This window comes from Podarcis cretensis, assembly GCF_951804945.1.
Source record: "Podarcis cretensis genome assembly, chromosome: 6".
In the NCBI taxonomy this organism is placed as follows: domain Eukaryota; kingdom Metazoa; phylum Chordata; class Lepidosauria; order Squamata; family Lacertidae; genus Podarcis; species Podarcis cretensis.
The window spans coordinates 23,884,086-23,901,005 of record NC_137175.1 but is presented as its reverse complement, the minus strand read 5'-3'; the positions used below and the strand labels follow the sequence as shown (position 1 = coordinate 23,901,005).

Here is a 16,920-nt window from a genome sequence, read left to right as displayed (position 1 = left end):
CTTGGCCCAGGGGCATGACCTTAACAATTGGTAGAGTTGTATCCGTGAAAGCAAAGAGCTGGGGCCATCCAATTTCTCTTATCTCTGTCACATTTCATCTCCAGAGCTCTTCTCATTATTTGCTTTCTGCTGCTCCAGATCAGATAACTTATCTACTCATGCCAAGCTGGGCATGGTGCCAATCCTTGCATTGTCCTCACCTCGGTACGTCTCAAATCGCTCCCCTTGCTAGCTCTTCTTTTCCCACTGAAAGTTCCTGTTCTTGGAAGGGTCTGGTGCTGATCCTGTTCCTTGCTTTGGGTTGCTCTGTGGCTTGATTTACAGCATGGGGAAGGATTACCAGCCCAGGGACCAAATTAGGCCTGCCAGGGTTAATACGACATCTGGTGTGGGGCAGGCAAAGTGTGCTCCCAGCTTGTGTCCAGTGCCATTTAAGTTTGGTGCCAAATGCAAGCTGCGTGGCTTTGGCCAGGGTCATATCTGCCTGGCATCGCACAATGTTAGCTGAAGGAGGGGAGTGCAAAGGATGGGTTAAATCACTGTACTCCCCACGCTAGGGATCAGGTAACCCATGCTAGCTATTTGCCAAAACACCAACAGCCCCACACTTAAGAGCACAGCTACATATGTGACCAACATTATGTGCAGTTTGGCTCTGATACTCAAGGGTGGTAACTTCCTTCCATAGAACAGCATCTTGAGAACAGGGCTGACAGTTGGGCTTTTCCTTTTTGCATAGTCTTCTTCTGCCCTTCAGAGGCCTAAGCAAGATGCTTGGCTCAAAGGAGGCTGAAAAGAGTGCCTGTCCTCAATAAATTGTTCCCGGTTTATATGCTGAAACAAGGTTTGTCCAGCTGCCAGGACAGCTCTGTGTCTGAAAGGCAGACTGCAGTTTCACAGTGCCTTATGGATGTGGAACTGTAACACAGTATTTCTGCAGCAATACTACTAAACCACAAAATTGGTGGGGGTGGTGGTGGTGGTGAAATGCCCTTGCATTAAGAGTACTTTGTCCAGTAACTTGGAGCTCAACGTGCTGAAATTTGCAAAGTTGCTGAAAGGATGTGGAGACTTACGTTGTGTTCCAAAATGGATCCAGGCACTGGATCTGTGTCTGCTTGTTTTCCCCAGCACAGATCAAAAGCAGATGATGGTGGTGGTCTCAATCCTAAGCACACACTCACCAGGAAGTAAGGCCTGCTGAACTCTGTGGGGCTTACTTCTGAGTAAAACTTCCTTAGGATTGTGCTCATGTTTGTACTTGCCCAGTTCGCTATTTCACATAGCAAGTTGGAACGCTTACCTTCAAAATTCTGATTTGGGAGTTGGGCTGCAGTCCTTATTCTCCCACTTACCTGGGAGCAAGCCCCATTGACTTGCACAGGATTCACTTCTGAGTAGACGTGGTAAGGATTGCAGCCTAAAACAGCACAGAGTGCAGAAAAAGTGAAGGAAACGTTGCAGAATCTCACTGGATGTTCTCTCTCTCCACCCCCCCCCCGAAAATCCTGTAGACTTCTTCCTGGGATTCTGCAGTCTCGAAACTGAATGATGAAGCTGCTATACGTTGCCCCTCTCCTCCTCCTTGCCTTTACAGCATTGGAAGCCCGACCGAAACTCTTAGGTAAGCTGCCAGTCAAAAAGATACCAATTGAATCAGAGCTGTATTAAGCATAGCAAGGAGTAGCCCGTGAATTTATTCTCACGAAAGGAACATGATCACTTCTGGGTTTTTTGAGGGGGTATTCTGCAGCATGTCCTTGACGTAATAAAAGTGCATGAGTGTTGGATTTACACTGGACCATGCACGCATGGGAGACCATGAAGCTCACTGGGTGCCCTTGGGCCAGTCACTGCCCCTTAGCCTAACCTTCCTCACAGGGTTTTTGTGGGGATTAAATGAGGAGGGGGCAAACCATGTACTCCACCCAGAGCTCCTTAGAGGAAGACGGTGGCATACAAATGCGATAAGTAAATAGTAAATGTTGCTCCCATCAGTCTCAGCCAGCATGGCCAATAGTCAGGGATGATGGGAGCTGGAGTCCAGCAAATACTTGGAGGGCCAGAAGTTTTCCCCACCTTGGTAGAGAAAGTTGTGAAATGAGATCTCTCTTATTTCCCTCCTCCAGGGACAACAAAGTGTAAGACTGGCCCCCTGGACATTGTCTTTGTGATTGACAGCTCACGCAGCGTCCGCCCCTTTGAGTTCGAGACCATGCGGCGCTTCATGATTGACATCATTCACAACCTGGATATAGGGCCCAACGCCACCCGGGTAGGGGTGATCCAGTATTCCAGCCAGGTCCAGAACGTCTTCTCCCTCAAGTCCTTCTTCACCCGGGCGGACATGGAGAAGGCCATCAATGCCATTGTCCCCTTGGCTCAAGGCACCATGACGGGGCTGGCAATCCAGTATGCCATGAACGTGGCCTTTACCACCCAGGAGGGGGCACGGCCGCTGCACAAGAAGATCCCTCGTGTGGCAGTGATCGTCACTGACGGGCGGCCCCAGGACCGTGTGACGGATGTGGCAGCTCAGGCACGAGCCGCCGGCATTGAAATCTATGCCGTGGGTGTGCAGCGGGCAGACATGAACTCCCTCCGGGCCATGGCTTCTCCCCCACTGGAGGAGCATGTGTTCTTGGTGGAGTCCTTTGACCTCATCCAACAGTTTGGCAAGCAATTCCAGGACAAGCTGTGCGGTGAGTGATGGCGGCAGTGGCAGGGCGGTCAAGCCACCTCCCGTGGCCATTGTTGACATTCAAAAGCGATTCAGTGAGAGATCTGAACATGAGGGGAAAGGTGGCATGTCCCCCCTTCGAGGTTACCAGGATAGAAGATAGCTCAAGCGTTGTTCATGCATTTTTGCTTCTTGTGTTGCCTGCAACCTGTAATGGAGGTGGAGATGGGGTGGATGTGAGCCCGTGAATTGATTCACAGTTAATCAAATGCTGGTTTGTCCATCAGTCTTGGCCGCTCTCTGTGAGCTTTGGACAATCTGCCTGCCCCATTTATAAATGTGAATTTAAAGCAAATGTGAGAGTTTATCCCTTCATCCATTTTCTTATTAAGTTTTTAAAACATGTTGGAAGTGTACATAATGCTCTGGGGATTGCTGCATGTACAAGGGAGCAAGAGACAAAACTGGTTGCGTCACTGGCACCAGCCAATCAGTGTTGTGCACAGCCAGCTTCTGCTACCAACAGTGTTTAGTCCGGAGAGAGATATGCTTCCAAACTTCCAAATTGGCCCCACTAACTAAGAACATTACACTGTCTTCACCCTGGTATATCCGTTCTCATGTGTAATATAAGTGGGCGAACCTTTATTTACCTTGTGCCATCTTGCATCTTCCAGGTGTTGATATGTGTACAGAACTGGATCATGGCTGCCAGCACACTTGTGTCAGTGTCCCAGGCTCCTTCTATTGTCAGTGTAACCCAGGATACAAGGTCAATGCTGATGGAAAGACGTGCTCCAGTAAGTAAGATCAGTACGTTCAGTCAGACAGTTATTAGGGCTGATGAGATGGACAGTAATTCTCCCCGTTCCTAAGCCTAGATTACAATGCAACTTGCACATTGGATGAATTTTATTTTGCAACCGTGTCATTGCTGATCTGCCAACGAGTAATAAGGTTTGACAATGAACCATCTGCATAATGTGGATGCATGCTGAACATGTGCCGATATGGAAAAAATGTGGTGTTCATTAGCCGACACTGTTTATTCTGTGTAAGAATCCCTTGTAAAACAAGCAGTGCTGGGTGGGAAGGAGACTCAGAAATGGATCTGTAGATAATAGATTCTACATAGATAATAGAATTGTAGAGGTGGAGCGGATCCCAAGGATCATCTAATCCAACCTCCTGAAATACTGGAATCACAGCTAAAGAATCTTTGACAGATGACCATCCAACCTCTGTTTAAAAACCTCCAATGAAGGAAAGTGCACCACCTTGTAAGGTGGACAGTAGAACAGTTCTTACTGTCAAGAAGTTCTTCCTCATGTTTAGTTGGAGCCTCCTTTCTTGTAACTTGAATCCATTGATCTGGATCGTGTCCCTGGAGCAGCAGAAAACAAGCTTGCTCTTATTTTGCATGCGGCAGCCCTTAAGATATTTGAAGATGGCTATCATACCACTCCCAGTCTTCTCCAGGCTACACATCCCCAACTCCCTCAACCGTTCCTCACAAGGCTTGGATTCCAGACACTTTATCATCTAGTGCAGGAAAGAAATAAGAGAAACAGCTGTGATACCTGCATTGCAGGTTGTGGTGCTGGATCACTGGACTTCAGCTGGTGGGTCGGGGCCCTCATGGATCACTGTCTGATCCAAGGTGGGTTGCAACAGCAGCACTACCAACATGCAAATATATGGTAAAAGACTGAGAAGTGTTTTCCCGAATGCATGTTTTGGTTAAAAGTGGGTCCTGAGTCTGAAAAGGTTAAAGATTCCTGATGACACTTGGGTTCCAATCCCACTCTACAATTTTGTGAAAGTGAGAATGTGGCTGTGCCTGTGACCTCTTATAAGGATGGGAGAGAAATTGGATTCAGTTAACATTTAAGGAGGAACCTACCTAATCTGCAGTTTCCAAAACAACGTATAAATGAAAACACAGCCATCCTTCAACGTTTGCGCTTCTCTGGATTTTGCAATATAGCTTTCTGGCTAAGCAATGTGTACAAAAACGCATATCCTGGAGTATAAGGGGAAATAGCATAAGAATGTGCATTGGATTTGGGTAAATTGCTTTGCAGAAATGCATATTTTGGGCAAAATTTGCATAAGAAAGTGTATATACAGTCATACCTCATGTTATGGATGCTTCAGGTTACATGTCTTCGGGTTGCGGACCGTGGAACAGGTTACTTCCGGGTTTTGCCGCTCGCGCATGTGCAGAAGTGCTAAATCGCTCTTTGTGCATGCGCAGAAGCACCAAATCGCACTGGCGCCTGTGCAGATGTGGTGCTTCAGGATGCGAATGCTGCAGGTTGTGGACATGCCTCCGTCATGGATCACGTCCACAACCCGAGGTTCCACTGTATTAGGAGAAATCCTAACAAAAATGCCGATGAATTTTCACAAACACTTCAAAAATAAATGAATTGCAAAACAAAGAGGAAATGTGTAAGACTGAACCGGAAAAATGAGAAGCCAAAAACCAACAGATCTGCCTACCCCCAGCTTCTTGTCAACATGAATTGCGGTACCTGATATCCTCTGGTGGTACTCCCAGTGCCCAAGTACGCAAGAGTGGACAAGCCTTACCTATGGCTTTTGTTTGCCCAGTCCATGACGTGTCCTTTTTTTAAACCTCTGCAGTCATCGATGCCTGTGCTGATGGGAGACACGGCTGTGAGCATCAATGCGTCAGCTCTCTCGGCTCCTACACTTGCCGCTGCCGAACAGGCTATCAGCTCAACCAAGACAAGAAGACATGTAGCAGTGAGTAATCTCCATCTAAGGGCGTCAGAAGAGTCCTGCTGGATCAGATAAGAAACCTCTCTAGATCTGGATCTTCTTTTGCACAGTGGTTGATCAGGTTCCCACAAGCAGGACTCTCCCCACTGTCGCCCCCCCCCCCAGCAAAATGGAACTAGTATATTGCCATCATGATAGATCATGTCACCTCTTAGTCACCAACATTGTGGTTGTTCCTGATAGGGGAGTTTCTCCAGCCCTCTGTTAATTTTGGCTGCTCTTTTCTGCCTCTGTATGCCATAATATAGCCCTGTTTAGGGAAGTTTTTAATGACTGATGTTTTAATGTATTTCTAATCTTTTATTGGAAGCCACCCAGAGTGGCTGGGGAAATCCAGCCAGATGGGCAGGATATAAATAAATTATTATTATTATTATTATTATTATTATTATTATTATTCGTATTAGGGAAGGGGTGGGTGGGTTGGTAGCTATTAAATGGGAACTGGGATCTCGGAGGAATGGAGGCATTTTGCAGGAGGGAAGAGCAATGGGTCCTGATCACCTCGAAAGCGTTCTCCACCCCCCTCTATTTCTTCCAGTGATCAATTTTTGCAACTTCGGCAACCATAGCTGCCAGCATGATTGTGTGAATATCCTCAACGGGTACTATTGTCGCTGCCGTGATGGTTACACCCTGCAGGCTGATGGCAAGTCATGCCAGGGTAAGTGTTGCATTATGTTGCTGTGGCGGAGAACACCATATGCATTGGTGCGGGGGGGGGGAGCAAGAAAGAAAAGCAAACAAGTGAGCTAAAACATAGAATGCAACATCTGGCTATGATTCATTACTAGGTTTGCCAAATGACTGTTTTGAAAATGAATTGGGATGTCTCAAAAGAAGACACCCATAGAGTCGGTGGAAGGGACTGTGATGCACTGGATTTATGGGCTGTGACTTCAGTATAAAACATGTTCCTTAGAGTGCTGGAGAATCCTGGTGATCAACATAACCAAAGGCAATATTGCCTTTGTAATTTTTCTTAGAACCATAGAAGTGTGGAATTGGAAGGGACCACAAGGGCTATTTAGTCCAGCAATGGAGAAATTACAACCAAATAATCCATCCAGCCGGTTAAAAAAACCTCCAATGAAGGAGAGTCAACCACTTTCCATGCTGGCCTGTTCCCCTTTTGAACAGCTTTTACTGTCAGAAAGTAAATCCTAATATTTAGTTGGAATTGCCTTTCTTGTCATTTGATTCCGTTGGTTTGGGTCCTCCCCTCTGGAGCAGCAGAAAACATAGTTTATAGTTTCTTCACCGTATGGTCCTAATGGTTCTCCACCTGGTGCAACATGCTGAACTCCGTAGCTAGATGAAATGATCCCCATGATTTGTGTTTCAGCCAGCGACCTCTGCAATAGCGTAGAGCATGGGTGTGAATTTAAGTGCGTCAGCACTGCAGGCTCTTACCACTGTCTTTGCCCAGAGGGTCAGCAGCTCCAGGCAGACAAGAAGACATGCAACAGTGAGTATTAGGGGCTTTCATTGCTATGGAATGTTCTTCATGCATGGCTCCTCTTTGATACCTGAAAGAGATTCCTAGCCTTGACATCTCACATGACAAAGAGTATTTCAAATAGATGGCAGGCAGGTAAGTGGCGATGTCTTGATCCTGACTGATCACTATTCCTGATATCTCTTAGACGGACACACATTCAGAGATACTGTTTCTGCTTTTAAAAATACAACAAAAATGTGTCCCAGTTGGCACATAGCAGAAATGCATGATTGGTTAGGAGGAGCTGAGGGATGCATTAGTTGCTGTGTGTTATTAGACTGGATTTGCTGAGTTGGGTGGCAATGGCCTCAGAGAAGACAGAATGCCTCCTGTATCATGGGATCTAAGGCTACAACAGAGGAGTTTGTGTATTATTTTCAAAAATATGTGACAGGAAGCAAAAGATTAAATAAAAGAAGTTAATACAAGGTGTTCAGAATAGTGTGATCATTAAAATACTAAGCAGAATCCTGAATCATGATCTACCACTAGTTCTTGCATTGGTACTGTTGTATATTCCCCCCCTCTCTCTCTCTCTCTCTCTCTCTCTCTCTCTCTCTCACACACACACACACACACACACCACTTCCTATATAGAAGGAACACATAGTACTTGCTTCTCATATTTTAACAGCTGCACAAAAATTATTTGCCCAAAAATGAAAAGACATAGTACTCCCACATTGGAAAGAGCGGTTTATCAAAGTTTAGCATTTTGCTATAAAGACGAAATTAACATCTTATCTAAGAGCAAGAGTACCTGATGATTATAGGAACAAATTCTGGGGGAGCTGGTCTCCTTTCATACAATTCTGCCAAGAGAACTGCTACCTTCCGGAACCTCAGGTTGGCTTTAACTTTCTAAAGTTGTGCTTACCATAATCTCTTACTGAAAAACATTGGATAAAATGTAGAGAGGAACAGTATTGTATTTGTATGAAATTTGCTTATGTTCATATTCAAGTTTTTTGAATGATGTTGTTAAAAGTAACTTTAAAAGGAGTAATAATTATAATAACAATATCCGGGATGTCAGGTTGTAACCCAATCTTACAGAGGGATTTGCTTGTCCTAATTAGGCTGTGGTGTCAGTTGGTAGCAAGAGGGCACTGTTGACCCACAGTTTGTCTGTGTGATTTGCTGGGGAACCAGTACGCTGGTAATGCAAGAGGCAAGGCACAAGAGATTGCCTACTGAAAATCATGTATGTGTGAGGTACATTTTAGTTGTCTAGAAACACTACTGGGATTGGGTTTCCAAAGGTCTTGTAAAGTGTAGCAAAAGGATTGTGAGTGAATTCTCCAACTGTGTGAAGCTGGGATCCTCACAGCTTGGAGGTGCCCACTCTGGACTTTTCAGCCACTTGAGGGTGATGGCCCAATATCCATCATATATCTCACTTTGCTGCTATTTCAGAAGACAAGGCTAACGCTCGTCTCCGTTCGCCTCCCCTTTTCTCCTTGGGCTATAGAGTGCAAAGCTGGGCACATCGACTTGGTGCTGGTGATCGATGGCTCCAAGAGCGTCCGGCCTCAGAACTTCGAGCTGGTGAAGCAGTTTGTGAACCAGATTGTGGACTTCCTGGACGTGTCCCCTCACGGCACACGCGTGGGGCTGGTCCAGTACTCAAGCCGTGTGCGCACGGAGTTCCCTCTCAACAAGTACACAACAGTGGCTGATGTCAAGAAAGCGGTGCAGAGGGTGCAGTACATGGAGAAGGGCACCATGACAGGCCTGGCCCTCAAGCACATGCTGGAGCACAGCTTCTCAGAGGCAGAAGGGGCCCGGCCCCTTTCCCAGAATGTGCCCAGAGTAGGCCTGGTCTTCACGGATGGCCGTTCTCAAGACGACATCTCCGAGTGGGCAAGAAGAGCAAAGGAGTCAGGTGAGGGTGCAACAGGGATGTGTAACTGGGATCTGTCTATAGGTATTGCGGAGCTTTTATTCATGGGTGAGGAGCTGAAAGGAGGTTGCTTCTGAATTTCTTCAATCAGTTAAAGCACTTGATCTCTAACTGTACGCATTTTGCCGTACAACTCTTTTCTCTAGGTATGTTCTGACCATAGAGGTTGGACTATGAATTGCTGCTGTGTCTCAGTGGTAGGACACATGCTTTGCATGCAGAAGGTCCCAGGTCTCCATTATCTCCAGATAGGGCTGTCTGAAAGGAACCCTGGAAAGCCACTGCCAGGAGAGATGTAAGATTTCTGGAAATTTTGAAGCCCCTTAGAAGTTGTCACCTGATGTCCTTGTGAAGCCCGGTGATTGAAAGATGGGCAGCCCCTCTCCCATGTGGCAACATGGTCCATCAAGGGTAGAGGAGTGTGGGATCCATCCAGTTGGCAGGAAAATATTCCTGACTCGTGTGCTAGGGATTGAACCTGGAGTTTCTGCATGCAGACATGCTGTACCACCAAGAAATGCTTTTTTCTTTCTCCTTCCAGCACTTACAAATTCTAATCGGTTTCTTTCATGAGCTGCCATGGTTTCCCTGAAAGGATGCTGGGAATTGTAGCCAGTTGGGCTTGCTGAGGATTCTGTTAGAGACCCCTTCATCACAGAACTACAGTTCTCAGGATCTCAGGGGGAGAGGGAATGCTTATTTATTTTAAACCTGTTTGAAAGCTGCAGTGCAGACAGGGGCTGAGCCACTGTGTAGGCAGACTGTCTGGGATGGCAATGCCTGTATTCTAAAGGTTTGAGCCAAATAACGCCTTTGCTCTTGGCACCAGGCTGGCCAGAGGTTTGCTGGAGCATTCCAGCCAGTTTGTTCTGCCTCTGTGTTTCTGGGCAGTGTCAGGAATTTGTGGCTAATTAGCGAATTCTCTCGTTTCCTCCTGTTATTGCCAAAAGGAAAATGCAGAGGAGTGTCAAATTACAGGGCCTAGAAAAAGTGAGGCGGTTATGCTGCTTTCGAGTCAGTTGCTGAACTCCCAAAAGATGAGGAAAAGGGAAGGTACAGTGGCCTTTCTTATCCCTGCCCAGAAGAGGACAGGCAGCTTAAACCCAGAACAAGAAATGGAGGGAAAAAAAGTTTTCATCCTTTGCCAATGTTATGCCTGGAAGCTGCAGCTTACTTCTCATTGAAAGTTGTGTCTTTTTCTGTTTTTCAGTCATCTGGTTCCAGCTTTTCAAGCCTTGTTCTTTTCCCATAGGTGGATAAGAGCACGAACATGATGGGACAGAGCAGGGGAGATAAAATTGAACACACAGTATTATTTAATCCTGTGTTCTCCTGTCTATAACTCTCTCTTCTTGCATGATATTCCACTTCCTTGCCCACATGACAGGGACCAGCCATTTTGTATCCTGGGACCTCAAGGGCTCTTAATCTGGACTCCACTATTGACCCAGTCTCATAGAACTCCCATGATTCTCTCCCACTTCAGTTGTTTTCTGTCATGAACCCTTCCCTCATGTTGTGGGCTGAAGTTTTGGAAGAGCGCTCTGTGGTTGGCACAAGACCTGAGGTTAAAACTACTCTGGGAGAAGAAGGGGAAGGGGGTTATTATTTGCCCCATCTTAATTATGACCAGCTTGTGGTGATGCAGAGGCAGGCTTGTTTACTGGTAGCACTGGTGTTACAGAACACATGTCCTATGGAAACAAGAGAGGCCTCATCTGTATTGGCTTTTCACCAGCTATCGATGATGCACCTCATTGCCCAGTCATCCCCTTGGTCTCTTGGCCTGAGTCTCCTGCTTTAATTGCTGTCTTGCTTTAATGGAATTGTTTTATTGCATATTTCAGCGATGGATGTTCATATTTTAATGGGATTGTTTTATTGTGTATTTTAATTATGGATCTTTGCGTTTTAATGTTTGTGCCTTTGGTTTCTGTACTTCTAAACTGTGTAGAAGCCTAGTTTGGCATTAAGCAGTATAGAAATCCACAAATTATAGTGATGATAATAATAGTGACTACTTCCATGCAGACCTGACGAACTATGAAGACTGGCCAGGAAGGCTCTCTGGCTGTATCATCAGCCTAGGCTTGCTATGCAAAGAAGAGCCTTCTTGGTGGTGGTTCCCCCAGCTCTAGAACTCCTCCCTCTCTCAGAAACGATTGGTTCTGTCTTCATGCACAGTGTATGAATGGCATCCCATAGCACTGGCTACTGAGATTCAAACAAATTGCCTGAGTTCCCCAAAACTGAAACCCTTGTATCCTATACATGTTGCTGGTTCTGCAGGAATTACCATGTTTGCAGTTGGAGTTGGCAAAGCTGTTGAAGAGGAACTGAGAGCGATTGCTTCTGAGCCAGTAGATCAGCACTTCTCGTACTCCGCAGATTTCAACACCATGACGAACATTGTCGACAATCTCAAAGTCAACATCTGTCCTGGTAAGCGATGGCGGAATCTGGGCAGCAACCTTTACCACTATGCTTCTACCATCAGATATTTGAATGCCGTGTTCCAGTAAATCCGGGGAGCAAATGGTTCATTCGGCACACGATCCTGTGACCTGCCTCACATTACATCACTTTCCAGGTCATTTAATGCTAAATTTCGTATCCCCCTAAAAGAAAGGGGGAAGCTGTGTAGAGACAGCCTGAACCTGTGTTCAGTTTGTAACATGTGAACAGGTCTGGTAGTTGAGCTGTGGTACAGTTCTTCACTTGTGGTGCTCCACAGGTGTGGAATCTGTGTGGCCATGTGCACAACAATTGAGCTGTACAAATCAACAAGCACACACTTGGTCACATTAACAATTCTACACCTGCAGAGGCAGCTTGTATATCTGTTCAGTGCATGTGTGAATAAGCCTCATAGCACAGAGACTTGGAGATGGTAAGGGGTAGACTTTCAATAATAATAATAATAAAAAGGCTTTTCCCTATCAGAAAGTTAGAGTATTGCATATATCTTATGCAGTATGTCAATTAAGGTCACAACAGGAGCCAGTGGCAATTTGAGAATTGTTCCCCCGACTCCTTTCAGTTCTTCATTGCATCCCTTGGACAATTTTTTTTTAATCACAGAAATCTAACTGCATTTCACATTTTGGTTGCCTTCAGTTAACCAACTTCGCCCAGACATTGTGTAGAAGTCAGTGGCAAGGTGATGATCAGATCTGATCAAAGAAGGTTTTCAGGGGCCTCTGGTGCTATAAAGTGTCGATGGTGCTGATCTGAATATGTTTCTAATATATTTTATGTTATTTCAGAGGAAGGCAAGGGAGAAACTGAATTCCGCAACCCTTGTGAATGTGAGGCCCTGGTACAGTTCCAGACAAACAGTCTTGCAATCCTGGAAGACCTCACTGATAAAAATATCCTTTTTGGTATAACCTTCACGAAAAGTGAAAGCGGGCAGGAACATTTGTTATGTTGCCTTTCCCCCCCTTTCTTGGAAGGATTTAGATTCTCATTTTAAGCATCCCATTCTCCAGGGTTTCAGAGGGCAAATTGTACCTAAAAGGGCAGAGTCTTGGGGGAAGTGCTCACCAGGCGCAACAGAACTCATGTGCAAAGTGTCTGCTGAAGTTCAGTGCTCTTGATGCCACCTATGTGACAAGCAATAACTTCAGGGGTTGGAATGTGGTCCAGCGGCTAGAATGGATGAGTTTGGGTGTGAGGACAGCCAAGCCCAAAGCCCCATTCAGCAGTGAAGCTTACTCGATAGCCTATGCAAGTCATTGTCACTCATTCTGATGATGTTAGGCTAAAATCATGCTCTTGGGGTGGAACTAGGGATGAGTGAATCTGTTACTTTCAGTTTTCTCATTTTTATAACCTTAAATTCAGGTCCCCACATTTTTGCATCGTTTTGTGGATTCTTTAAAAAAAAAGGCATGAAAATTTGCCAGCATTTCTGTGTGAATTTCTTCCAATATAGACACCTTTTTTTGCAAGCAGTTTCCCGCAAGGTAATGCATTTCTGCACACTATCCTAATGAGATTTTGAATTGTCTTCAGCGTTTCATCCCAAAGCCAGCTGCCTAAAACTGCAAAGACTCCACTATGAAGGGAAAAAGCCCCTGCAGGGTGAACATTTACCCTTGGCCAACCCAGCAGGGTTTACATATCAGTGGTGGGTGTGGCCATGCCACACTCATGGGCACACTTTCACACGCATGCGTGCGCACTCAGACAGGCACATGTACACAGGCACACAGTCCTCATTCATTAGCTGAGCTGAGAAAGGGAGGGGAGGTGGGTTGTGCCTCTCCATTCATCATATAATTATCTGATTACCCAGAGAGAAGGGTGGATTTGCATCCCCATCAGTGCATTGTGTCTAACCAGGGTTCAAATCCCCACTTGGCCGTGAAGCTCACTGGGTGACTTAGGTTCAGGCTTGCTGCCTTTCAGCCTAACCTGCCTCACAGGGAGGTTGTGGGGATTGAATGGGGAGGGTGAGAGAACCATGTAAGTGTCAGGCTTCGAGGAACCAGATCCCTCCCACGGTGGCAGCCAAGAAGCAGAGAAACGATAAAAGTTCTAACCAAGCAATTTATTCAATAATTCACAGAGAGTGACGAAGGAATGTAGTCTTTCCTAAATAATGGCATTGCTCCAAGTAAAGTTCCACCCTCCTATGTCTTTCCTATTCTACGTCACCCCTGCATCAGTTAATCTGACCTTTCTGCCTCTGAGCTCTCTGTTCTACTACCCGCAATGCACACCTAGTCCTGGGAGGGGGGGGGGTCAGGAATGATTTCCAAGGACACTGTCATCTGTCTCTCCCCTGGTTCTTCTTCTTCCTGCTGTTCCTCTTCCAGTATTTCCCAGCTTCTGCCCTCTGCAGACTCTGAACTATGTCCTTCTGCAAACCACTGTTCTAAATCTATACTATCCTCCTGTTCTCGGGGAGGTTCAGGAGAAGGGGGTGGGGTGGTCCCCACCATTCCTCATCAGTCCAGCCCCTGACAGTAACTCAACTTGAGTTCCTTCCTTGGAGAAAAAGGTCAGGTAGAAATGCAGCCAGCAAATAAATAAATAATAATTGGGAGACAGAAAAGAATTGGGGGGGGGTGTTTGTGTGTGTGTGTGTGTGTGTGTGTGTGTGTGTGTGTGTGTGTGTGTGTAAGGTAAAGTAAAGTGACCCCTGACCATTAGGTCCAGTCGTGACCGACTCTGGGGTTGCGGCGCTCATCTCGCTTTATTGGCCGAGGAAGCCGGCATACAGCTTCCGGGTCATATGGCCAGCATGACTAAGCTGCTTTTGGCAAACCAGAGCAGCGCACGGAAACGCCATTTACCTTCCCGCCGGAGCGGGACCTATTTATCTATTTGCATTGGCATGCTTTCAAACTGCTAGGTGGGCAGGAGCAGGGACCAAACAACGGGAGCTCACCCTGTCGCAGGGATTCGAACCGCCAACCTTCTGATCGGCAAGCCCTAGGCTCTGTGGTTTAACCCACAGCACCACCCGCATCCTTCCAGCACCAAACTGGGGGGTTAGTTGCCCCTGCCTTAAGTTGTGAATGACTGTTCTCGCAATCTTGCATGTGCTGGTTTCCTTAATGCAACCACTTGCTCAGATGACTGCCAGAATTGACCAGCTGGAAAACCAGGTTGGCAGAAAATGATGGGGGCTGAGAGACACCTCACCTTATGGGCGCAGACACATCCTGTTAACTCATCGTTGACGTTCCTGTTGTAAATGGTTGTTGGTTTTCATATACCACGAGCCTGAGGGGGAAGCTGAAACTGCTCCCTACTTGCCTAGATAAAAAAAAGAAAAATTAAAAAACTTTTTTTAAAAAAACAAAGAAACCCTATGTTGGAACACTTTCCCTCCCTTGGCTTGAAATGGATGGTTGGGCTGAGCCATTTGTCAAAACTGGTTGAGCCGTAACAGGTGGATGGTTCAGAGAAGACGCAGGAAGTGAGGCAGACATTATCTTCAAGAGCGACCAGGGTTAGTTGGCAGCCAATGAAGTCTTTCCTGGGGCTTTGCGGAGCACTCAAGGGCCTCGGACAGCAACATGCCTGGTTGAAAAAAGAAATCCCCTTCCTTGCTAAATTTCATTTTTATTTTTTTTAAAAGGCTTGCTTATAGAGGGAGAGACATTGGCAGCTTCTCACATTTTCAAGCTGAAGACTGTGCTGTTTTCTCCCTTGTTATCCTCCACTGTGAAAAGCAGCCCCAGCAGCTCCTTTGTCTACAGCTTTCTGCTTCAGTTGCACACGAATACCTGCTTTTCAAAAAAAAAAAGAAAATATTATTTTAAAATATGTAAGTTAGAATAAGATGCTCCAAAACCCCCCCACCAAACTGGGGCATCTCTGATTGGAATACTCTGCTCCCACCCCACAACTTGACTTTGACAGTATTGATGGAGAATTTGTTGTTTTCCCTCCTCTTTAAAAAAAAAGAAACAGGTTTTTTTTAAAAAAAGTTATATATATAAATATGTGTGTGTGTGTGTATATATATATCTTTCTTTCTGAAAAGCAGGGCAGGGTAGTCTTATTTTTAAACAATCTTTTTTATATGTAATTTTTTAATAAACGGACCCAATAAACTTGCTGAAGATTTCTAATTGGCTTCTGTTGTCTTTTCAAGTGTGGACCCTTGGAAAATAATAAGCAAGGGAAAGGGGAACATGAGATCTTCCAGATTTTGCTGGATTCCAACTCACATCAGTCTAAATTCTATTGCAATAGTTGATGGATGATGTCCTTTAGCCTCTTGCTAAGTCACAGCTCCCCATTTACCCCTTGAAGGAGAAAGTCTCTTAACTGCTTTTGCTCAATCCTTATCTCACCAGTTGTACAAACTGGGCAGTAAAGTGAATACAGTAAATTGAAAACTACTCCTGGAAGTAAGTCATAGTGAACTCAGTGGGGCTTACTTCAAAGTAGCTGCTACTATAATCATTCCATCAATTTTTGATGCTAGGCTGTGAGTGTTGCCTCTTTGTTGTTTAGTCATTTAGTCATGTCCGGCTCTTCGTGACCCCGTGGACCAGAGCACACCAGGCACTCCTGTCTTCCACTGCCTCCCGCAGTTTGGTCAAACTCATGTTGGTAGCTTCGAGAACACTGTCCAACCATCTCGTCCTCCATCGTCCCCTTCCTCTTGTGCCCTCCATCTTTCCCAGCACCAGGGGCTTTTCCAGGGAGTATCCCTTCTCATGAGGTGGCCAAAGTACTGGAGGCTCAGCTTCATGATCTGTCCTTCCAGTGAGCACTCAGGGCTGATTTCCTTCAGAATGGATAGGTTGTTTGAATAGGTTGTTGATAGGTTGATGGATAGGTTGTTGATGGATAGGTTGTTGAATGGATAGGTGTTGCCTCTTAGGTAACCAAAATGGTGTCGCCCATTCTCAAGAGGGAGTCATTGGCAGTCATGGTGGTGGGGGAAGCCCATGACTTACAGAAGTACCATGGGAATCTCCCCTACAAACAGCCCAATGAGGATTGTGCACTCAGTGGTTTATAGAATTGTAGAGTTGAAGGGACTCAAGAGTCATCTAGTCCACCCCCTGCAATGCAGGAATCTCATCTAAAGCATCCATGACAGATGGTCATCTAACCTCTGCTTGAAAACCTTCAAGGAAGGAGCGTCCACAACTTCCCAAGGAAGACCATTCCACTGTCAAACAGCTTTTACTGTCAGAAAATTTTTCCTGATGTTTTGGCAGAGCAAAGGGTTTGTGGGGAAATCTGCCTCCAAAATGGCAATTACGTTTACTAAATAAGCATATGAAGGGGTTAAGGCTCAGAGAGTTCCTGTATTTTTAGAGAAGACAGGACTGTTTGATGTCATATCCCCTACTTCCGGTGGCGGGAAATAGGACAAAGGTTCTTAATCTTTTCTGCTTCTTCTTTGTCTCGGTCTCTCTGATGAAGCAGAAAAGTGGATGGGAGGGAAGGGGATAGAACAGAGTGGCTGGAATCTCAAACAGGGAGATCTCATTGCAACATTTTTGTGCAGTCCCACTTGTATTGTTAAAAAATCACGCATACACTAGGGCT

General features: G+C 45.8%; 2 protein-coding genes across 2 annotated transcripts in view; one reads left to right on the top strand and one right to left on the bottom strand.

Moving 5' to 3' along the window:
• RBPJL (recombination signal binding protein for immunoglobulin kappa J region like) overlaps positions 1-16,920 on the bottom strand; it is a 104,112-nt gene that overhangs the window by 55,975 nt on the left and 31,217 nt on the right. The gene's annotated exons all lie outside the window — the stretch shown is intronic.
• On the top strand, positions 1,502-14,694 carry MATN4 (matrilin 4). The gene is made up of 10 exons (XM_079979303.1): positions 1,502-1,624; positions 2,130-2,702; positions 3,358-3,480; positions 5,330-5,452; positions 6,030-6,152; positions 6,834-6,956; positions 8,461-8,874; positions 11,182-11,334; positions 12,159-12,263; positions 14,470-14,694. The coding sequence occupies exons 1-10, from the start codon at positions 1,549-1,551 to the stop codon at positions 14,523-14,525; spliced, it is 1,869 nt and encodes a 622-aa protein (XP_079835429.1). The 5' UTR covers positions 1,502-1,548; the 3' UTR covers positions 14,526-14,694.